Consider the following 21,496-nt stretch of genomic DNA (forward strand, 5'->3'; position numbering starts at 1 on the left):
AACGTCTCGGCTTCAGCCACAATAACTACTGCAGGAGCTGCTACGATGAACGTAGAAGAGCCGTACTCAATCAGGAACTTACTCTGCGATTGCCCTGAACAATGCAGGAAAAAGGAGATATTCGTTGGTATAGGGTTCTATATGATCTAAGCGAAATGGGAAGGTTTGGAACACGGTGATTACTAAGATTTGTAGACTCCACGAACTGGATTAACGAGTAGAGGTTTTGGATCTATTGTATCACGATGAGCCCCTGACTAAGCCTAGGTGTACGTACATCCTCTAAGTTCATCAGCTACTTGACTTAACCTAATCTAACCATTATAAAAGCCATACTAGCTAGTAGCTATGGTTTCAGATTTAAGGAATAGGATATAGGCCTACGCTCCATAAAAATTTTTAAAATTAAGACATAAAGAAGCGTTCCATCTTTACACATAATGCACAGATTATGTATTCTAGCAATTTTACTTATTTACTCGTATGTATATTTCTAATTTTTTAATTGCATACATCCGTATACTTATGTATAGTATGTACATAAGGACGTGAAAATCAAAAAATTAGTAGTTCTGAGTTAATTAATAATAATTATTTTTTAAAGTACATACATATGTACATATTTACCTTCAACACATGCAATATTTCATTACATATTTCTTCTTATTTTTCCTTCTTCTTCTACTTCCCTTTACAGCTGCCACCATAATAACACTACGCGGCTCCAGCTATGTTTCCTATCGCATCTATGACTGGAAGGATCGCGTACATTCCTCCAATACCCGCATTAGTCTCATGTTTCGCACACAATTCGATGATTCAGCACTCTTCTATGCGAGCGGTGAATCACTCAAGCATCAGTACATTGCCGCTTCGATAAAAAATCAATCAATTCATGTGGAAATGGATTTTGGCGATAACGTTATGTCGACAGTGCTCACCGACGAGTTGACGCGCAGTAATTGGCATAATTTAACCATTCACCATGAACGACGCACCGTGCGCATCATACTTGATCAGCAAATGAAAATATTGGAAATACCTGCTACGTCAAGCGGCAATTTGCTATTTGATCCGGAAATTTATTTCGGTGGCGGTCCGGATTTGCACAAAAAGAAGGGCTTACATTCGCAGAATAATTTTGTTGGCAGTCTTAAATATGTCTACTATAATGATGTGTCGATTTTATATGAATTGCATAAAAGTAATCCGAAGGTACACTATCACGGTAAGTAAAGTATGAACGAGTGAGTTGTTTGAGATAGTGCACATGCGAGCGAAAACTTCATATGGACATAAATACATACATATGTATGTATGTATATGTACATATTTGTTTAAAATGATCCGATAAGTACACTCGCGTGTGAAATAAATGCTGCTATTAATGTAAATAAGAAGAATACTTTCTAAGCTCCTAAAACCTCCTTCCTTAGAAAAATTCAAATCTTAAAATCCAATGTACCTTTCCGTGCATCCGAGCCCAAGTAGAGATTTCGATATTTTTCCGGATCCTTTTGGGTTTTTCAAGGGAGTCTTTAGGGACTTCCGCAAAATTTTCGGGAATTTCCGAACATACTGTCGCTTTTCTTTTTGTTAAATTTCGAGTTGTTCAACAATTTTCGGAATTTTTTTAGAAATTTTTTATGTAGGGAGCCTTTGATGACATTTCTAATTTTTTTCGAGATTCCTTTGGTATTTTTCGGAGTTTTAGATACTTCTGCGCGATCCAGTTATTTCGAGATTTTTTTTTTTGATTTCGATTTCGATTTTTCGATTTTTTTGAGTATTGTTTGGAGTTTCCCCTAGACTTCTTCGAAAAATTTCAGGTTTATTTAGCTTTTGCTTGCTTAAATTTCCGAGTTCTTCGAAATTTTAAATCTTTCTTTGAATCTTTTGCAATTTAGTCATTTTTTTTTGTTTTTGTTATTTTACGGCCTTATAACAATTATATTCAAAAATTTTTATGAGCTTGAGGCCGTTTTTAGTGAAAACTTTATTGTGGAAGAGCAACAACAATTTGAAAAAATGGTCGAGGTGATAGCTATTTCGGAAATAACCACATTTCCTCATCATATTTTTTTTTTTGAAATTTTCGAAGTGTTTCGACATTTTTTATGACTTCGCCATTTTCTCTGATTTTTTTGCGGCTTTTTGGGGGATTTCTTAGATACGTTTTCGTGAGCTTTGAGGTTTATTTAACTTAGTTTGCTTTATTTTTCGGAATTCAGTGATGCATTTTTTTTAATTTTCGGAATTTTTTCGGGATTTTTTGTGATGTCATTTTTTGGGATCGTTCTTCGTATTCTCTCAAGTTTTTTTTCACATATTATTGAAAATTTGTTGGGCAATTTTTTGAGTTTTCTCCATACCGTTTTGGGAAATATTCTGGTGGTTTTTATTTCAGTTTATTTGCTTTTCGAGTTTTGCCGAAGTTCATAGGGACCTTTCAGAGTGTAGTCAAGAATTTTGTAGATTTTTGAGAATTTTTCTTCTTTAGAAAATTTTGGTTTTCGAAGTTTTCCGTCCGGTTTGATTTTCGAGTATTTTTTCGGGACCTCGTTGGGCTTTTTACGGGAACTATTGTTGTTTGTTTTCTTTTGAGAGTTATTAATGACCTTTTCGAAATTTTTCGGGATCATCTTAGAGTTGTTTATTAATATTTTATGAACTTTAAAAAATTAACATAAATACTGGAAATTTCATCGGAAATTTTCTAAACCTTTTTTCACGAATCGTTCGGTAGTTTTTAGTTTAGTGATTTTAAGAGAATTTCTTAAGAGCCCTTTGTTACCTTAGGAACTTAGCCATCGAAACTTAATTTGGAGATTCTTCTGGGATTTCCACAATTGTTTTTTGTTTTTTTTTTTTTGAAAGTTGGGAAGTTTTTTAATTTTATCTGGGTATTTTTTCGCGCACTTCGGAATTTTATAGGCACATTTGGAAATATTCTGAAGTTTATTTGTGACTTTTTCGAGATTATTTGGAATTTTTGCGGGGTTGGTTTGGAGATACTTTGAGTTTTTCGGGAGCATTCTCATTTTTCAGGAACTTTCAGTTTAGTTTTGCTTGTTTTTTTTTGTTTTTTTTTTTTTAATTTTTATCTGAGCCTACCAATCACCTAAAGAAATTGCTGCAGAGTTTGTGAGATAAAAGTTATTTAGCGACATTTGCAAATTCACACCAATATCAGATAAACGTAGCAAAAGCAGATTGCTGTTATTTATTGCATATGAAATATAAGAAATGTGTTACATATTGCATTTAATAATCGCAAACGGAACTTGCAGATCAATCATAGAATTTTCTTATTTCGCCCGCTGTTTCCCGTACTGGCACATAAATCAAACTTTAATTGCAGATACATACTGCCGCGATACAAATACACATACATAGGTAGTATGTATACATTTGGGTGCATGAGCCTCCAGACAAAAAAAAAGGGTATTGTTTTTCTATCGGAATTGTAAAATTTACTATTTAAGACTCTCTAAAAGATTTCTGAAAAATTTTAAGATTCATGTGAACTAGGCGTATTTAAAACAAAACTTAAGAAAATTGTTTTTTTTTCATAAATAAAATTGTATAGTTTTTTAAAATATTTTTTCCAAATATCAGTCCAAATAATTGAAGCGTTTAAGTTTAAATGGTTGCAAAATTTCATCAACGGAATCAAAATCATAAGATTTTTTGTGGAATTTTTAAATCGGTCTAGCTCATGAAATCCTTAATATTTTCCGAATTTTTCTGGCGGATGTCTTAAATTATAATAAATTTTATAATTCCCTCGGAAAAGCCGCCACTTTTTTCGTGAGGCACCCTAATGTACATATATGCAGTGTTATTTTGAAAATTATGTGCTTATCAGTCCAATCTACACTTTTTGAAATACATTAGCACATGCGCGTTCGCAACATTTGTGAATGTCTCAATGATTATTGCTATTTCTTCTAACTATCTATCTATCTATTTATATGTATGCAGGTGTCCTCGAAGCCGAATTTCAAGAGAACGAAGTCAACGTCATACCCATAACGTACCCTTTTGCGACATCTCACATTTGGTGGCCCATAAATCACGCCGAAGAATTTAATATTAAATTCGATTTCCGGAGTAGTCGTACAGCAGCAGTGTTGGCATACAGTGATGTGACAACAGCATCCGGAAATGGATATTGGGAGGTAAGTGTCGATGCAGCAGCTACATACATACTACATATATCTATATTCGCAAAAGTTAAGCAATTCAACAAAATATGATTTGTAAGGTCGTTTTGAGCGTATGCGCGCGTGTGGTAAGCAAGTGTGTAAGTATATATGTATGAGCGTCCATTTATTCCAAATGCACGAAAGTGTATTATGCAGCAACAACATCTACATACTAACGCTAGTTATAGACAATTTCTTAAATGTTGTATATATGTATGTATACTGTAATATCCCTGTAGGGAAACCGCGGACTAGTGAATCAAATTTCTAGTTCCGTACTAGGTCTTTATCGCCAAAAACGAACTGGTCCGATAGGAACTAGATCCCCACCAGTCCAAAATCGACGAAAAGTGGTACTAATTTTTTTCAGTTTTTTTCACTTGAAATCTATATCTAAAGTGACGAATTTAGAAATAGTTCGGAACTATAGAAAAAGGGTTGCAGAACGAACTAGATCTTATTTGTCGAATTTAGAACCAGTTCGGAACTATCGAAAAAGGGATGCAGCGGGGGGCTTGTTTACTTTACATAGATTTGTGTTCGGCGGCTTTTTCGTTCAAACACGCTTCTATTCTGTGCTTCGCAGATGCTTTTTCATAGCTTGGTAATACAATACTAAAATTTGTGTTAACATTTCAACATCTTGGGACAGTCTGAAATCTAAGAAATAACGGCGAGCACCTCTGCAAACTCAACTGCAGCTAAAAGTATGTAAACGTACATTTCTTACAATCATTCAAACAAATTTAATTTCAAATTGAAACACATTTCTTCCAAAATAACTTAAAATCGCACACACGGAAGAACCAAAATGATTGAAAAATCATGATACTTTTTTCTTTCGTATGTCGATTTTAGAACTAGTTCGGAACTATCGAATTTTGGACTAGTTCGGAACTATCGAAAAAGGGATGCAGCGGGGGGCAATTGACACTTCCTAGGACATCGCCATGTTAAATTCGCCAGTTGCTTGCATGCAAAAGAGATTTATCGCGAACCAGTACTGGGTCTAAATGTACTAGAAGCGCACCAGTTCAGAACTAGAGATTTTCCCCACAGGGATGTTCCGTGCGTCCATATACATAAGTATGTATGAGTGCATATTCATGACCCTGGCTGGCTTCATAAGGCAGTGCGCCTGTAAGTATGTTACAATTCCTGTGCCCAATAGCTTTTGCTTCACAACTTACACTTTGCTGCTGCAGTTGTTGCTGTTTTCGTTGTTGCCCTAGCGTAATAATGCTGCTGTCAACTGCATGCAAGATGCCTGCAAACTTCATTGCTGTCGATGTTGAAGAGAAATTGTCGAGGCGTTTTGCAATTTGCAAGCGCCATCCCGTTGAAATATTGCAAAAATTCTATTCATTGCATGCATACTTCATCTGCTGCTGTAATCGAAAAATTACTTGAAAGGAAACGTTAGAGATGTGTATATATATATATTGTGGGTGTGTGGGTGTTAGAGGCATACTGAGATTTAGCCTTTTTTTCTTTTTGAAATTAAATAGTTCAAATCAAATTGCAAGCAATAAGGCGAAGGGCATATTTGACAGCTTATTTAAGCCGCGTCATGATGTGGCTTTAGTGCTTTGTGCATGCCGAGGGGTGTGTGTGTGAAAAATGGCAAATGGAAATGTTTCTAGTGTGGGTGCTCTTCATTTGATTGCAAAGAGCGCAATTTTAATATTGCAAATGTGGAGAACATATGAAAATATTAATGCAATGCGAATCTTTATGAACATATAAGAGTTTTGTAGAAATTCACATTTCATATTATTGAAATTCGCAGTGCAACTATGGTGGAGATGCATATTTCATAGTCCAACTCAAACGCTAAATAATCGCCTAGGCAACGACCGAACTATGTCTATGTTTCGATCATGAAGGGTAGGGTTGCCAGCTATATGAAAATTTAAAGTTACTTAAATTTGTATTTAAAAAAAAAAAATTGAAAAGAAATCGTAATAGTGTTGCCACCTTTTCTAAGAAGTTACAAAAACGGTTATTAAAAACATTCAAGCTTATTTAATATCACATTACGGGTATTGAACGGAAAACTAGTGTAACATTTTTTCGATACCCGCGCATTTTCGAATAGCTTGGGTATAAAAAATAAGACGATTTTGACCTAAATTCCAAAAATTTACCAAAAATTATACATAGGTATGTAGCTTTACAGATCAATATATCTTAGATAAATGGTTTAAGAGCAAATAACAAAATAAACAATTTTATGTAAACGGAAACCGGAAATATTTCTTTCATATAAGCTTTTTATATACAAGTGTCTATTTTTCGAATATTTAGTGGTCAAAGTAAAATTTTTCAAAACTGATTTTTTCTAACGGCCAAAATAAATACATCAAAAATTATATAATATATCCATTTAGGAAATTATATCTCGCGAATGACAGCACGGTGTCAAAGCGGCTGATTTCAGCCACCTAGCAGCCAATGTATCAATGATCTGTAGTCGTAGCTGTCTGTTCAGCTCAGTTTTCGTCATTGGTGCTTAATTCCTCTACCTAATAAGCAGCATCAAGCCTTTTCTTGTAGAAACCAAACAGTTAATGGATCAAAAAAACTAGCTTCTCCGATATAATATTTGTGATTTTTTCTTAACGAAAAATCATCAACCAAATTCCATGTACATATAGAAGGCCAAGAGTTAGTCTTCTATTATTTTCTTAATGCATATCTACTAATAAATATGTATGTATGTATGTTGACCCTTTATGGTCTGATTATGCATACTTCGCATAACTTCGCACAACTTCGCATAAACTTTAAACTGTAATTTCGTATGTACTTTGTATCTAATTTGTATGTATTCCATTACCCAGAAATTAGCAGAACTTTTAAAAACTGAGCGATCTGTTCAGTTTAGATTTTGCTTCACATTTTCTTAAGTTACATTTTTATTGCACTGGTACAAATGGTTGTGCGAAGTATGCATAATCAGACCCTTAAGCTCTCGCAGATGTTTATAGCGTTTTCTTTTCTCAAAATAAGTTATGCCCTTTTATATGGGAACTCTTGCTTTGCGTTGCCCTGAAACCTGAGAAAATGTTGCGTTCTTTATATGAGAATGAAACAGAAAATATACTACTCCATCACAATTTATTTATAGAACTTAATAAAGCTGAATTATTCACTTGGCCTGTAAGTCTTTAACAATTTTAAAGCAAAACACTTATTTCTGATAGGTAAAATAATTGCATTTTTACAAGATTAAATTAAAAATCAACCATGCAACTCTCACCCTCACGTTTATTTGAGGGCAGAAAAGGCAGCACTTTCGCCGGATCAGAGCGCAACCTGCTGAGAAAAGAACACGACGCCTTGTGAAAGTGCTGAGGAAAGAACATGAAAATGTGACAGCGCTAACACAAGGCAGAATAAGTGCAGCCTTTTTTGGAGAAAAGAAAACGCTATTAGTTAACCTTTTAAAGTACTCTCATACAGCCATGCAGAACTACTACATACTACATACACACACATGTACATATATGTATACTGTATACAGTACGAACTTAGTTACTTATGCGAGAACAACATTGTTGCTGTTGTTGACTCGTGTTGCGTTGGCGTGCATGAATGTATGCATGTTCCAGTTTTCCCCATTCCCCCATTGGGGCAACTATCAATTGACACGCTCTTTTGCTATCACATGTCCGCCATGATTCTTCGCTAACTTTGGGATGTCAATGAAAATGCTAGCAAAATGCTTACATACACACGTAAATACGTATTTCCAATATATACAAATGTACATACATACATGTGTATTTTGCGTTTTGCATTTTGGTATTTTGTACAAATGGTTATATTTGGCTATTGAATGCAAAGTATTGACGCTATTTACAAAATATTTGAATTCAATGATTTTTATTTATTTGCAATATATTGTCGGTTTTTAGCTTCATACAACTTTTTAAACGTGCGTACATACACTCATATATGTGCATATGTACATACATACAATATGTACATGTGTGCATGCATCCACCCGTTGAGTGTACAAATACAAATAATTTTTAAAATTCATTCGTTGGCTTAAAAATATTTTTCGTATGAAATCTAAAACACATATTTACAAGTAAATATTTGTATTTCAATTTTTGCGCATGCCACACACGATTTGCGGCAGAAATGTGGAGTAAAATTTTGGTTTGAAATGGTCAGTCATTTTGATGAGCATTTATTGTTTTTATCAATCTAGAAAATTAAATTATAAAGAAATGCATTTATATTTATTGTTAAGTTTTTAGTAAATATATGTACATTAGACTGCATCACTCCCCATACAAAAAAAAAATCGGTACTGTGTTTCCTTTGCAATAATAAAATCTATTATATTTTAAGACGTCCACCAAAATATTTCCGAAAAATATTAAGATTTACGATTTGAAAATATCTCCAAAAATAGAATCTTTATGGATAAAAATAGTTTCTTAAAGACTTTTTTGAAAAAAATTCCCTCAAATGACAAAACGGTTTAAGCTTAAAAAACTTACATAAAATTATTAAACTAAAAATTTCAGCGGAATCGTAACAATGAGATTTTTGATGCTGTTTTTTAACTTTTTTTATAGATTGGTTTAAGAAAAATTTTAATAACTGAACTTAAACTACTCCGGTTTCCACTTTTGAGGTATCATTGGAAAAATATTTTCTCATCCTTTTTATTTCTTTGCCAATAAACTCCTATAAAGGATGAAAGAGAAAGGTAGACGAACGAGCGTCATTCCAGGTTTAATTAAGATGTTTTGGTATTTGGAAAAAAAATGGGACACGAATGTCTTTTTTTTGCACAGTAATAAAAATAGTGGGAAAATACCTTTCTACTGAGATCCCATAACTAAATCAGAATAGCTTTGTCCCAGTTATTCAAGTTTTTTTGCAAATCAATCTTTGCAAAATTAAAAAACGGCATCAAAAGTCTCATTATTACAATTCGGTTGAAAAGATTTTTAAATATTTTTTTTGCAGATTTGTTTTGTCTTCGGAGGGATTTTTTTTTTCAAAAAGTTCTTTAAGAAACTATTTTTATTCATAAAAAAACGCCATTTTTGGAGGTATTTTCAAATCGGACCAGCTCTCGTAAATTTTTCCGAAATATTTTGTGGACGTCTTTAAATATAATAAATTTTGTAATCCTGTCGGAAAAACCGCAACTTTTTTTGGTGATGCAGTCTAATGTACATACATACGTATTTTAATTATTTTGTAATGGCAAGAAATCGAATCTGATTTCGGGAAAATATATATTTTCGAGAAAATATATATAATAAAATATATTTGTACTCTATTTAGGAAGTGTATGTAGTGGTTAGAAGTGCGCACCACCAGTCCGCAGGGCTTGGCATCGAGCCCATTTTTCGACTAACATTTAAAGCAAAAGAAAAGAAAAAGTTTGTTTCTAATAACGAGAGCTGAGTGTTTTCGACAATTCCTTGAGCTCAGAAAACCTCGGTGAAAATTCTTCGATGTCACAATTTATTACCAAAGAAAACTCTTCGGTGCCTCTTGCTCCGTCGGGTTTTTCATGTAAGTCCAAATTGGAATTTAAACTTTTTAAGTTTGGGAATTATTTGTAATTTTTTTAAACCATTAGGCAGTTCGAAAGATGCTGCATACTTTCGTATTGTTGTATGTGGTAAACTTTAAACGGCTAACACTATATCTAAGGGATTCGCAAGCTGAAACAAAAGTCGTATTATGAAATTTCAAACCGTTAAAAAATACTTGGTTGTGGTTTCAAGTCTCATCTAAACATTTATTTAGCCGTTAAAAACTTTACTACCTACGACAATACGAAACTTACGACACCTTGTGAACCACCTAAATATCTTTACCAAAAACTTTGAAAATCGCGAATGAGATCTATCGTAATAATAACAGTTTTATTAATGCCTTGAAACTTTACGCTCAAATTCAATAATTAGCACACCGTCTTCAAAACAGTCACAACTCAAAATTTGGCATTTTTGAGATTATGCGCTAAAAATGTACGCAGAGCTTTTATTTACCTTTCAGCAACAGCTGGAGCAAATTTTTGTTATAATTTGTTAAAAAAAAAAAACCTAAGGTAAAGTCGCCTCTGCCATATGATTATCATGTACTAAGACAAGTTTTTCGCATTTTCAGACAAACGTATTATTTTGAGTTGTGACTCTTTTGAAGACGGCACATATAAGCAAAAGCTAGTGTTGGGCAGTATCGATACCAAAAGTACTCAGAACTCAATTCTCAAAAGGATCGACAGCACCCGATTTTTAAAAGTATCGATACTGAGTACTCCAAAAAACTTAGTACTCACAAAAGAACTGGAAAGTACTCCGTACTCAAAAAAGGAACTCAAAAGTACTCAGAACTTCAAATAACTCGAAAGTACTCAATATTCAAAAATACTCTGTTCCAATAATCGCTTTGATACATGTACTCAGGATCGACTCAAAGTACTCAGTATTAACTGTCAAGGAGACTTAAAAAGTACTGAGTTATATTTACGTTTAACCGGATTCAGAAATGATTGTACACAATTTGCAGTTTCAATAATTTTCAAGTACAATACTTGTACCTAGTACAGTTAGCCATTCATTTGACGTAGTTTGGGATTCATACATTAATTTAAATAAAATACTGCCAACATGTGTATATTTAAAGCAAATACTCAGTACTCTGAAAAATAACCGATCCCTAAAAGTATCGATACCAGAGAACTCGATTCTCAAAAGTACTCGATACATCCCAACACTAGTAATAACCATAAACTTCGCAAGCCATGTATAAGCCTCAAACCTTCCTTTATTTATTGCCTACGAAGATATGGGGTTCACTATTTTTGTGACTAAGCCACATACCACGGAGGCGAAACCAGGCTTTTGACACAAAGGTTGTTGATGAATGATGCATTGGAACTCAATAATCGAATGTCTTTTGCGGAATTTGTTGATTGCTGTCTGAATTTTTGGCACTACAGAGCTATATTGTTGGGTGCAACAAGATCTCTCTTTGGTGTCCAATTTAAATGGAAAAAAGAAACTCCTTCGATTAGGCAGTATTATTATTAGTACCAGGTTGACCGAGCTTTGCCCGGAGTGCATATACTTTTTAAAGTTTTCAAGATTTGGATAGCTTAAAAAAAATATTTTGGAAATAAAAAAATAGGATTTCGATATCTATTAAGTAAATGAACATTTTGTCTACCCAGTTATTCATGGTCACCGACTGTTTTCTGACAGTCCTAGTTCCGTACCCACCATCCTGTAAATGGGCCGTAAGTGAGATGAGTCCAACCAGGCACATGTCTATTCAGAAGAACATTTTGGCTAAAAACACAATCTTCCTCATTTACGAGTAAAAAAAAATATACATACATGCATACATACATATCTATTGGAAGTTGTCATTCGAGTATTTTTCTTATTTTTTTTTTGCATTTAATGGATTTCACCGAAATTGTATAAATGTACAATGCCAATGCGTGTAGTTTACGATATTTACATCCCATAAAATGCTAAAAATTTGAAATTTGCCGTGCAAAACAAACGCAAATTTGGTACCGACACAATTTCAACCAAAATTTTCATATTTTTCCTGACAACGAATTTGCAATTATCGCACCAATTTATCGTGTATTTCCCGAAAATCCAACTGTAAACGTTTACATGTTAATTTACATAAAAAAAATGTATGCTTGCTTGTGTATTTCTGTACAATTTGGCTTGCAAACGACCCAAATAGTCAATATCGAAAGTAATTGCATTCAAATGCTAAAAATATCAAACTTTTGACATATCAACGTTTAGACATACAGAAATTTTGACAGAGACCCACTCACAAATACGTTTGTCAGGCGCACAAGTGAGTTTCGCATAATAAAAAGGTTATGAACAATTTTTTTCAACCCACAACTTTAAAAAAAGATTTTCGCATTTTTACAGCTGCATTTATTAACAAAACATTTACAATATAAAATATAAACTACAATCAAATATAACTGAAGAATTTTTAAAAATTTTTTTTTATTCCATCAAGCCTATGTATTCTTGTTTCCATATTCCAATGTAAAAAACGTGTAGTCCCTTTCCAGCGCATTATCATTTAGTTTTCGTCGCTTAGCGCAGGGTGTGCCTTGATCCTCCTTCTGCTGCTGTTGTTGGCGCTTCTCAGCTACTCTCCTTTTCGCATTTACTACAAATTCTCTCCGCTCCGTTGGACTTAACTGCTTAAATGCAAGCATACGTAACATTTTCAATTTCAAACGATTGCTAAACAATTGCTCTCGAGTCAAGGTTACCAAATCTGCATTGCTCTTCTGATAGATCTGCTCTTTTGTCTGCGTGATCAATGTGTCGGTGATGAATAACTTTGATTTGGTGAGACGAAAACATCGAGCGAAACGTTCTCGACGGCTTCTCAACTCGTTGCGATATACGAAGAGCATATAATTTAACGATGGCGGATTTCTTAACTCTAAATCTTCGTGTGTGGCAACTCGTAGAGTTTGAATTTTGAACATATTTTTTAGAAATAAATAATAATAAAAAAAAACTCTACTAAACCTTTGATCTGTTTGACAGTGGTGTTTTGAGTGGAATGATGTTGTTTCACTCAAATTTTTGAGCTTTTATAGCTGTGAATACGGCTTTATGAGTTATTTATACCTGTACTTAGGTGAGATTCTATGTAAATATACATGCATATGTGCATAACAGCTTTGAACAGAGCGTTAAGAGAGTAGGTAACTTGTCAGCTAATCACTTTGGAAAACCACCTCTCTGCCACCTTTGTTAAAATATGTGGTATTCATAATGCGTGAGAAACTCCCTACTCAGCACGTATTCACACTCCTCTCTAGTGATTGTCCTCTAACGAAATGTCAATTGTTTTACGCAACACACATACGTATGTACAGATACAATATTGTTTGTACAACAGGCTATTCTACCTAAATAGGTACTTATGTATGTCAATATGTATATGTACATAGGTAAATTAAATATACAATACATACGTTACAACTGCACAGCCTTTGTGGTAAATACGTAAATACTGTTGTCAGTTGTGTACTTCTTTGAATCGCGTAACTGTAAACGTATAAGTATTATAGACTACATAAAAGACACAATTTAACATTTTGAATAACTTTCTTTAGAACAAGTAAGTGTTAGTAAATTTGATTCTGATTTGAAGGAAAATCCTAAAACCTTCTGGGGCTTCATCTATTCTAAATCGAGCTATTCTAATATACCATCCTGTATGTACTATAATGGTAAGAGTTCTGAGTCGCTTAGTGATACTGTAAAATTTTTCGCTGAGTTTTTTGGAAAGTAGCGTCCATCATGCCCATCTTCATGTAAGGACGTAGGAATAATGTTTCTAATTAAAGATCTGTTTCTAAATTAACTGCTTGCTCCAAGCTCTTTGAGAGGGCGGTAATTCGGAAACACTCTTTTGCCGCCAAAAGTATCGTAATTCCTGTCAGCATGGGTTTTAGGGTGGTCGTTCTACAGTAACGAACCTCGCTGTTTTTCGGAATTCTGTGTGTCTGCGTTCAGAAGCGTTCTATACAGATTTTTCCAAGGCGTTTGAAAAGTTATCACATTCAATTTGGTTTGCATTCGGTTTTCTTAAATGGGTTAAAGTTATATCTATCAAGTAGAACCCTTTTTGTTTGAAATTCTGCCGTTACATTGGGGTGCCCCAAGGTAGTGTCGGGTCCTGTTCCTATAATTCTGATTACTTGTTGTATGCCGATGATTTGAAACTGTTTCGTAAAATCAATTGTGTCACTGATTCGCGTATACTTCAAGAAGATCTGTTTAATATCGAAGTATGGTTCCAAACAATTTTCTATCCCTCAAAAAAAAAATTCTCCAACTCTCTTCTGTTGTTAATTTTTTGATCTTGGTGTCGTTTTTGACTCTGGCTTCACCTTGGTTAATCACACATGCTATATTCTTCCGAAGGTATACAAGAACCTAGCTTTTCCGCGAAGGTATGCGAAGGATCCCTATACTAGGAAAACTATATTTAACTCTTGGTCGTTCAAAGCTTGAATATGCCTCCAGTATCTGGAGTCCTATCTATAGTTGCCACACATATTCCAAGAATAATAGCGCTGTCATATCAGATGTAATTGTAATCTCTTTCCCCATTATGAGCTTTGCCAATAGTCTCTGCAAGAATTTCAAGACTGGTCCATTGCGTCAACCTGTGGTCGTATGTCATGTAAGCCAATAAAAGTCCTTATAAATAAACTCAAGAAAACGGAAGTGTGTTTTCTATGAGAGCAAATAATTCTCGCTTATTGGCTTAATGAGCCGTAAAATATCTCAAATATCGGCCCAATGGCGCCATTGATATATGTATCTTTCTTGGAATAATGTCGTCGTATCTTTCCTATACCCAGGGCTCCAAGCACCCATATTAATTCGATCCAATACGGCATTCAGTAAGGCAATGTGAATGTAAACATTTGATGTCTGCCTGATTGCCGCAGAAGATAAAGAACAATATTCCCTGCCGTCTCCTCCGCGATCAAGACTTCGTGTTAATAAATCCGTGACCCGTTCATGTGCCTAGGATATCTGAACTGCCAGAATGCAAAAAGATGTTGGGTATTATAGGTGGGGAGTTCAAGCAAAGAAACGCTGGTCACAGCTCAATAGCCAAAGAACATGTAGTCGCAACAAACTTTCATTGCACCTTGCTATAACTGGGATAGGGTGGTTTCGGGTTACTATCGAAGAAAACGGATGGCGTAGAGACATAAAGCCAAGCCGGAAGACATTTAACTTTTTCACAGACGGCTCAGAAAGGAATTATGTGGTAGGAGCGTGCTGCTGAGAACTTGGTTTTCGTTAGCCCATTAAGCTGCCGGATCAATTCAGTATATTAGAAGTTTTCGCAGTGAGAAAATCCGCTGAGCTAGCCTACTCAATGACTGGAAACAACTCTAAAGTTAACATATACGTAGATAGTCAAACAGCGGTTAAGGCTATTAGCTCATACCGATTTATGTCACAAAATACCCCTAAAAGCAGGGGGCCATAAAAAGGGCAGCAGCAAACAGGCGATTGCATAGTTATTGGATTCCCGACCACTAGGGACGAACGAAATTTGTAAAAGCGGAATCCGATTGGTTCTAGATCCAGAGAATAACATTCCAAAACCTCTACAAAATTTTTATAACGAAATAGACCCGAGAGTAAAAAAGCAGGACCCATTGTCCTGCGGTATCAAAAATACGATTGAAATATCTTGGACCTCAGACGTTGAATAATCTTGAAGACGTGACGACACTTGGGCCTCAAGCACTTCTGACATTCTCAAAAAACATTGACACCCTAAATGATGTGTACGTCGGTATACTTAACTTAACCTCTATCTCCATGTGGCATTACTAGGGACTTATTGGTCTATGTGGGATGCTCAGCCAGCTAGAATAACCTAACCTAAGCGGAGATATAGATAGGAAAACTATTGCGGTTAACAAAAGGGAAGGGATATTAATCGAATATCCAGTGTTTTTTCAAATACACGTATATCTAAACGGATATCGGGACCGAATGTAATGATAGTCGTAACCAGGGTTGCCACTGACAAAAAAAATACTTACCATCCTCTTGAAAAAAATCTACCAAATGTAGAAAATATCTTCCAATAAAAACTGTCATTTTGTTCTAGTTTTTCAGTTATTTGAATAAAAATTAAAATTGTTTTTAATTACCTGTTTATTTAAATAATGATATGGTGTTTGAGATTATATTAATGGCATCTTCTCGGTTTCCTTCAACCAAACGCGAAACTAAAGGCAACAACGAAACTTCATCATTTAAAAAAGCTTCAAATGGAGTTATTATAGACAAATACAGTGACTCAAAAAACCGCTTGGTGATATGTTTAATATTCACAATGTTTTTTAAGTAAAAATTGTTTGGTATTTTTTTATTTTTTTTTTGTATAAGAATATTGTTTGCGCTTTAACCAAACCCACAAACCCATATAGAATCAAGGATTCGAGCTATATACAACACTCAGAAAAATTAAAAAAATTTTCGCCTAAATTTCGAGCTGTTTACTCTGAATTTTAAAAAAAATTTAAGGTATGGAATTATATAGCCCATGGAATTTTAGTATAACCAACAATGTACAGCAAAAAATTCCCGTTTGTTTTTTTTTATTATTTTTTTTGTCGGTCTTTTGCCCTTTTTTGTTTCATTTAACAATTTCCATTGATAAAAAATTAGGCTGATTTTTGATTTTTTTTTTGCCAACAATCATAGCGTGTAATTACATACCAGTTCATATTTTCCTTTTATTTAAAGAATCATAAAAAAATATTTAGGCAATCAAAAGCTCCTCAGGATTCAAATAAAATGAGTTTTAAGTGGAGCACGATACTTTCGCCTTTTATTAACTACGAAAAATAAAGCGGGCTCTAAATTTAAATTCTAATTGTTTTTCAAACAAAATACTTCAATAAAAAAAATCAAAATGAAAAAAAATTTAACTTTTTAGCACCACAAATTTTGTCTACCAATTTTGGTAACAATTTACCAAAATGGCAACCCTGATCGTAACCCTAGTACAAAGTCAAAGTTTTCAAAATTTGTCGAGTGTGCTTAAAGCTGCGTTGCAAGAGAATCCAGATCTTAAGCCATTTGCGGTAGGGCTGTAAAACTAATTATTGCAGCTTCCTCAGTAAAGCAATACCTTTGAAACATGTCACAATACCGATAAGCCACTTTAGAAGAAATACCTCATCTACTTACTCGTATTTTGCAATATACATATCGCGCCCTTAATCAAAAATAGTCACGACTCAAAAATCAAAAATTTAAATATTTTGAATTATGGCACTTTTTGATTTCGGATGGAATATGTGTAATCTGAAAATGGACTGAAAAAAGTTTCTACTTATTAAAATAATAAATTTTTCGTAATTTCACTGAGTGGGAGTGTTTAAACTTATTTCATTTTGCAAACTACTTTCACCAAAGCATTTAAATTAAAACCAACAACTAATCCAAATATCCAAAATTTATAATGAAAAGTCGACCGCAAGCAAATATTTACCATAGTTTAAATAAGTATGTATGTATGTATGTGCGTAAAACATATAAATGTCTGCTATACAATATAAATAAGAGTTATCTTGTTTTAGAGTAAAAAACTAATATAATTTTCCACTTCCATTTCATGTTGTCCATCTTTCCCAAACCACCACCTACTACAACGCGCCAACGCACAACTAAACTTTCAACATCCGTTCACGCGGAAATGCTACCAAACGATGATAATGGCAACGGAAACGCCAAACTAAATATCCGCCAACACCCGACCACCCCGTCACGCCCTCAACTACTGTTGCGGAAATTGAAATACACAAAATTGAAAAACACAATACCGCAAACCACCGCCACCACCATCACGGCCACCAACTGTGTTCGAATCGCTCGTTGTGGTACAACACGCAATGCACCGTCACCGCAACGCTCCAACACTGACGCCTTCTTTACAAAAATTTACTATGTTTGCGCTTACACAGATACGCCTCGCTTCGGACAAGCTGAGTTTTGATCTAGTACCCGATTTGGGCAGCAATCTCACACATTCAACGGCCATCAAAATCAATAGAGCCACCTCCTGGCATTCCGTCGAACTGGACTACAAAGCGGGCGAAATCACATTCACCGTTGACTATCATCTGACGCAGAGTCAAATGTTCGGTTTGACTTTCAATATCGGCGATAAATTGATTATTGGCAGCAGTCTCAAGTCGGCCGCTTCTGGTCTTGTCGGCTGTATACGCGACATCGAGATCAATGGGCATTTGATTGAGCCACGGCATGTCGTGAAAACGGAACGTGTGGTGGGCGAGGTTGCGCTGGATAACTGTAATTATATAGATCCCTGCAAGCGGCCGAACACCTGCGAGCATGGCGGTAAATGCTTCGTGAAAGACGATCGTGTCACATGCGATTGCAAACAGACTGGATATATCGGCAAGAATTGTCACTTCACCAAGTATCGCAAGACGTGCGAAGAGCTGGCGCTGCTGGGCTACACCAAATCGGATGTGTATCTTATCGATATTGATGGCAATGGCGTATTTCCGCCAGCGCATGTAAAGTGTGATTTTCAGAGCTTGGAGAATGCTACCAAAACGATTGTGGAACATAATTTACCCAGTCAAGTGGATGTGCGTTCTGCGCGTGACAATGACTTCAGCTTCAATATACGTTACCGTGAATTTTCACCAGACATGCTGCAGGAGCTGATCTCACATTCTTTGTACTGTACGCAATATATCAAGTACGATTGCTACAAGGCACAGCTGGAGCTGCACTCGGCCACTTGGTTTACTTCGTCGGCAAAGAATTTAACCGTAGATTTTTTGGGCAACGCAAAACGGTGAGTGGCTTATTAGTATTATGTTTTGCTTAATGATCTCAAAAGTTTGTACTACACTCTAAAAAATTGTTGTTTAAATTTGCGCATATTAAGATAGGTAACCAGTTTCCTCTCTTAATAAATGCAAATTTACACACCATGTTTATTAAATTAAACACTGCATGCTTACTTTTACTTATTATATGTGTGGCGTAGAACAAATTTCAATTTTGTTTTTTGAGTTCTAAACATTTATTGTTCACAATTTCACAGTTTATACATAAAATCTTTAAAATTAACCAGTCTCCTCTCCTTGTGTGTGCAAAATTAAACACTCTGTTTACTTTTACATACCAAATTTGTCATGTAGCGCACACAAGGGGTGGGTTTTGGGGTTAAATTTATTATGATTTAAGAAATTTTTATAGAAGAAAATTTCTTTTGCATTTCTTGTGCGTCATTTTGTAAGATTTTTTCTTTTTCCTTGAGAGTTCTTTAAAGTTTAACTGCGAATGAAAACATTGTCCTAAAAATATGCAATGCATACCCATTTACTGTTGCTTTTTACACTTTACAGCCTAAAAAAGTTTACCACTGATATGTACTTAACAAGTATTCGAAGATTTAATTTGCTAACTTCGAATTCGTTCCACCAAAATGAGCTACATGATAAAAATACAAGTTTAGTTAAATTTTCGCTATTCGAAGCATGATAAAAATATAGTAAGGTAGAACCGCTGAGAGTCACTTTTAAAATTCTTGACGTTTCCAAACAATTTAATTTTTAAATTTACTCACAAACTCACACACACATTTTCAGTTTCAATCTCAAGCAACAACAATTTCGAACAATTTCAATTTTTTATTTTCACATGGTGGAATAATAACAAGGTGTTGTCAGTAACTTAACCTCACTTTTTCGGCAGGTCTATTCCGGTCACGTGTTTTAAAGTAGTAGAAAAGGTACTAATTATTTACTACTATTAATCCGTTGGTGCATACTATTTCAAATTAAATGTAGAAAAATGTATAATTGAGGCTTATATAAGCCTGAATATATGTTTGTATCGGCAGCTCCACACAGCTTGGACATATATTGTATCTTTAAAAAAGTAAAGGTCGTTTCCCATAAGACTGTTAATGTTTAAATAGATTAAAACCAAGGAATGAAACCGAAACCCAAACCGAATCCGTAACCGTTTAAAACCGTTTCGTTTTTCAAAACCGAAACCGAAACCGTAACCGTTATCTTGACCTGAAAAGGAACGATACCGAAACCATTTCAATCACAGGTTTCAATCGGTTTCCAGAAATTTACAAAAATAATAAATAAAAATTTCTTTGAAATAAATGATTTATTTAACCAAAATCAGCAACATTTTGCTAAAATTCTTGTTAAGTAGTAAATAAGTATATCAAGGTAACTTTTCGTAAAAATCTGCTGATGACTTTGTTGTTGTGAATCGATAATCGATTAATTATATTTAAGTAGTTTCTTTCCCGTACGCAATGCGAGATCCCGCGTGTGCCCAAAATAGCCCAGAAATCATGCCTGTACTCAACAAAATGGGTAATAGAGAGCGAAAATTCGAGCGTATTCGATCGTAAGTGTATTCTTCTTCCTGCCCGAAATAGCCCGAAATTTTCTCCGAGTAAAAATGGATAAAGTGTCAAAGTGCATATCAGCTGTATTGTGTTTACATGTTGCCTGCATTTACTTGGTGCTTTTAAGGAAAAGTGAATGGCCTGTTGATGTATTTTCAATCTATGTGCTTAAAATCAAATTTGTGAAACCAAAATTCAATTTCCAAGTGTTTGCATTTAATACCATGTTCTGACCGACAACCAAAACATTTTTCCTTCATTTTCTTTTCATTTACAACCTTTAACTTTCATTCTTATTTTGCTTTGGCCAGGCAATTAACAATAAATCCGAAATGGCGTATTAAAGATGATAAAATATGACTTCCACTTCGATAAATAATCGAAAAAAAAGTTTTAACAACGAAAACATGTTTCCGATGTCGGTCAGAACATGGTATAAGTGACAAAAACAAGAACAACGTGAATCAGCTGTTTCTCGACTTGTGGGCACGAAATGTGGGTTTTTGCGTTTCCGTACTTCTGAACTTTGTGCCATTTTTGAAAGAAAATGTTTCTCTTATTCTCTAATTTCCAAATCCGGTCCGGATTGTTAGGGAAAGAACCTAGTGTTGATATTATCAGTGAACTGTAATTTTCGATTTTCTTTCCTCAACGTTTAAGACATTGTGATTTAAATAATATCAACAAAATTTGTGAAAACCCGAAACCGGAACGAAACCGAAACCAAAACCGAAATAAATTTTGAAGAACGAAACCAAAACCGAAACCGAAACACTTGGCAAAACCGAAACCCAAACCGGAACGTTATTTTGAATCGGTTTCATTCCTTGATTAAAACACATAAACATCGATAATATAAGCGAATTCCTAGTTTAACCATGCAGCGACTCTATTTGAGTGTATCAGCTCAATATTATGACAATGCAACAAAAGTTATTTAATATAAAAAATCGCCTTTCCTTACGATTTTTAACCGACTTCCAAAAAAGGAGGAGGTTATCAGTTCGTCGGAATATTTTTATTTATTTTTTTTTTTTTTTTATTTTTTTTTTTATGTATGTTACCGCATAACTTTGGACCGATTTCGATAATTCTTTTTGCATCGGAAAGGTAGTGTCTCAGAGGTGGTCCCATACTAATCTCGTTAAGATCCGATCAGCGGATCATGAGATATATATATATATATATTTTTTTTTTATATGGGAGTTGAAGTCGGTTTTTTTGCTAAAAATAACTAGTTGTGTACATCTTTATCCAATGATAACCACGATATCATT

At 34.5% G+C, this 21,496-nt stretch overlaps 1 protein-coding gene across 1 annotated transcript in view; it reads left to right on the top strand.

Moving 5' to 3' along the window:
* Positions 1-21,496, top strand: part of LOC118746885 (contactin-associated protein-like 5) — a 45,959-nt gene that overhangs the window by 15,575 nt on the left and 8,888 nt on the right. The window contains exons 6-8 of the mRNA XM_036480855.1: positions 698-1,228; positions 3,985-4,181; positions 17,770-18,635. Coding sequence (XP_036336748.1) covers positions 698-1,228; positions 3,985-4,181; positions 17,770-18,635 — 1,594 coding nt within the window. The remainder of the gene's footprint in view (positions 1-697; positions 1,229-3,984; positions 4,182-17,769; positions 18,636-21,496) is intronic.

The sequence above is a fragment of the Rhagoletis pomonella genome, unplaced genomic scaffold, assembly GCF_013731165.1.
Source record: "Rhagoletis pomonella isolate Grant_MI unplaced genomic scaffold, Rhpom_1.0 Rhpom_scaffold_00011, whole genome shotgun sequence".
NCBI lineage: Eukaryota > Metazoa > Arthropoda > Insecta > Diptera > Tephritidae > Rhagoletis > Rhagoletis pomonella.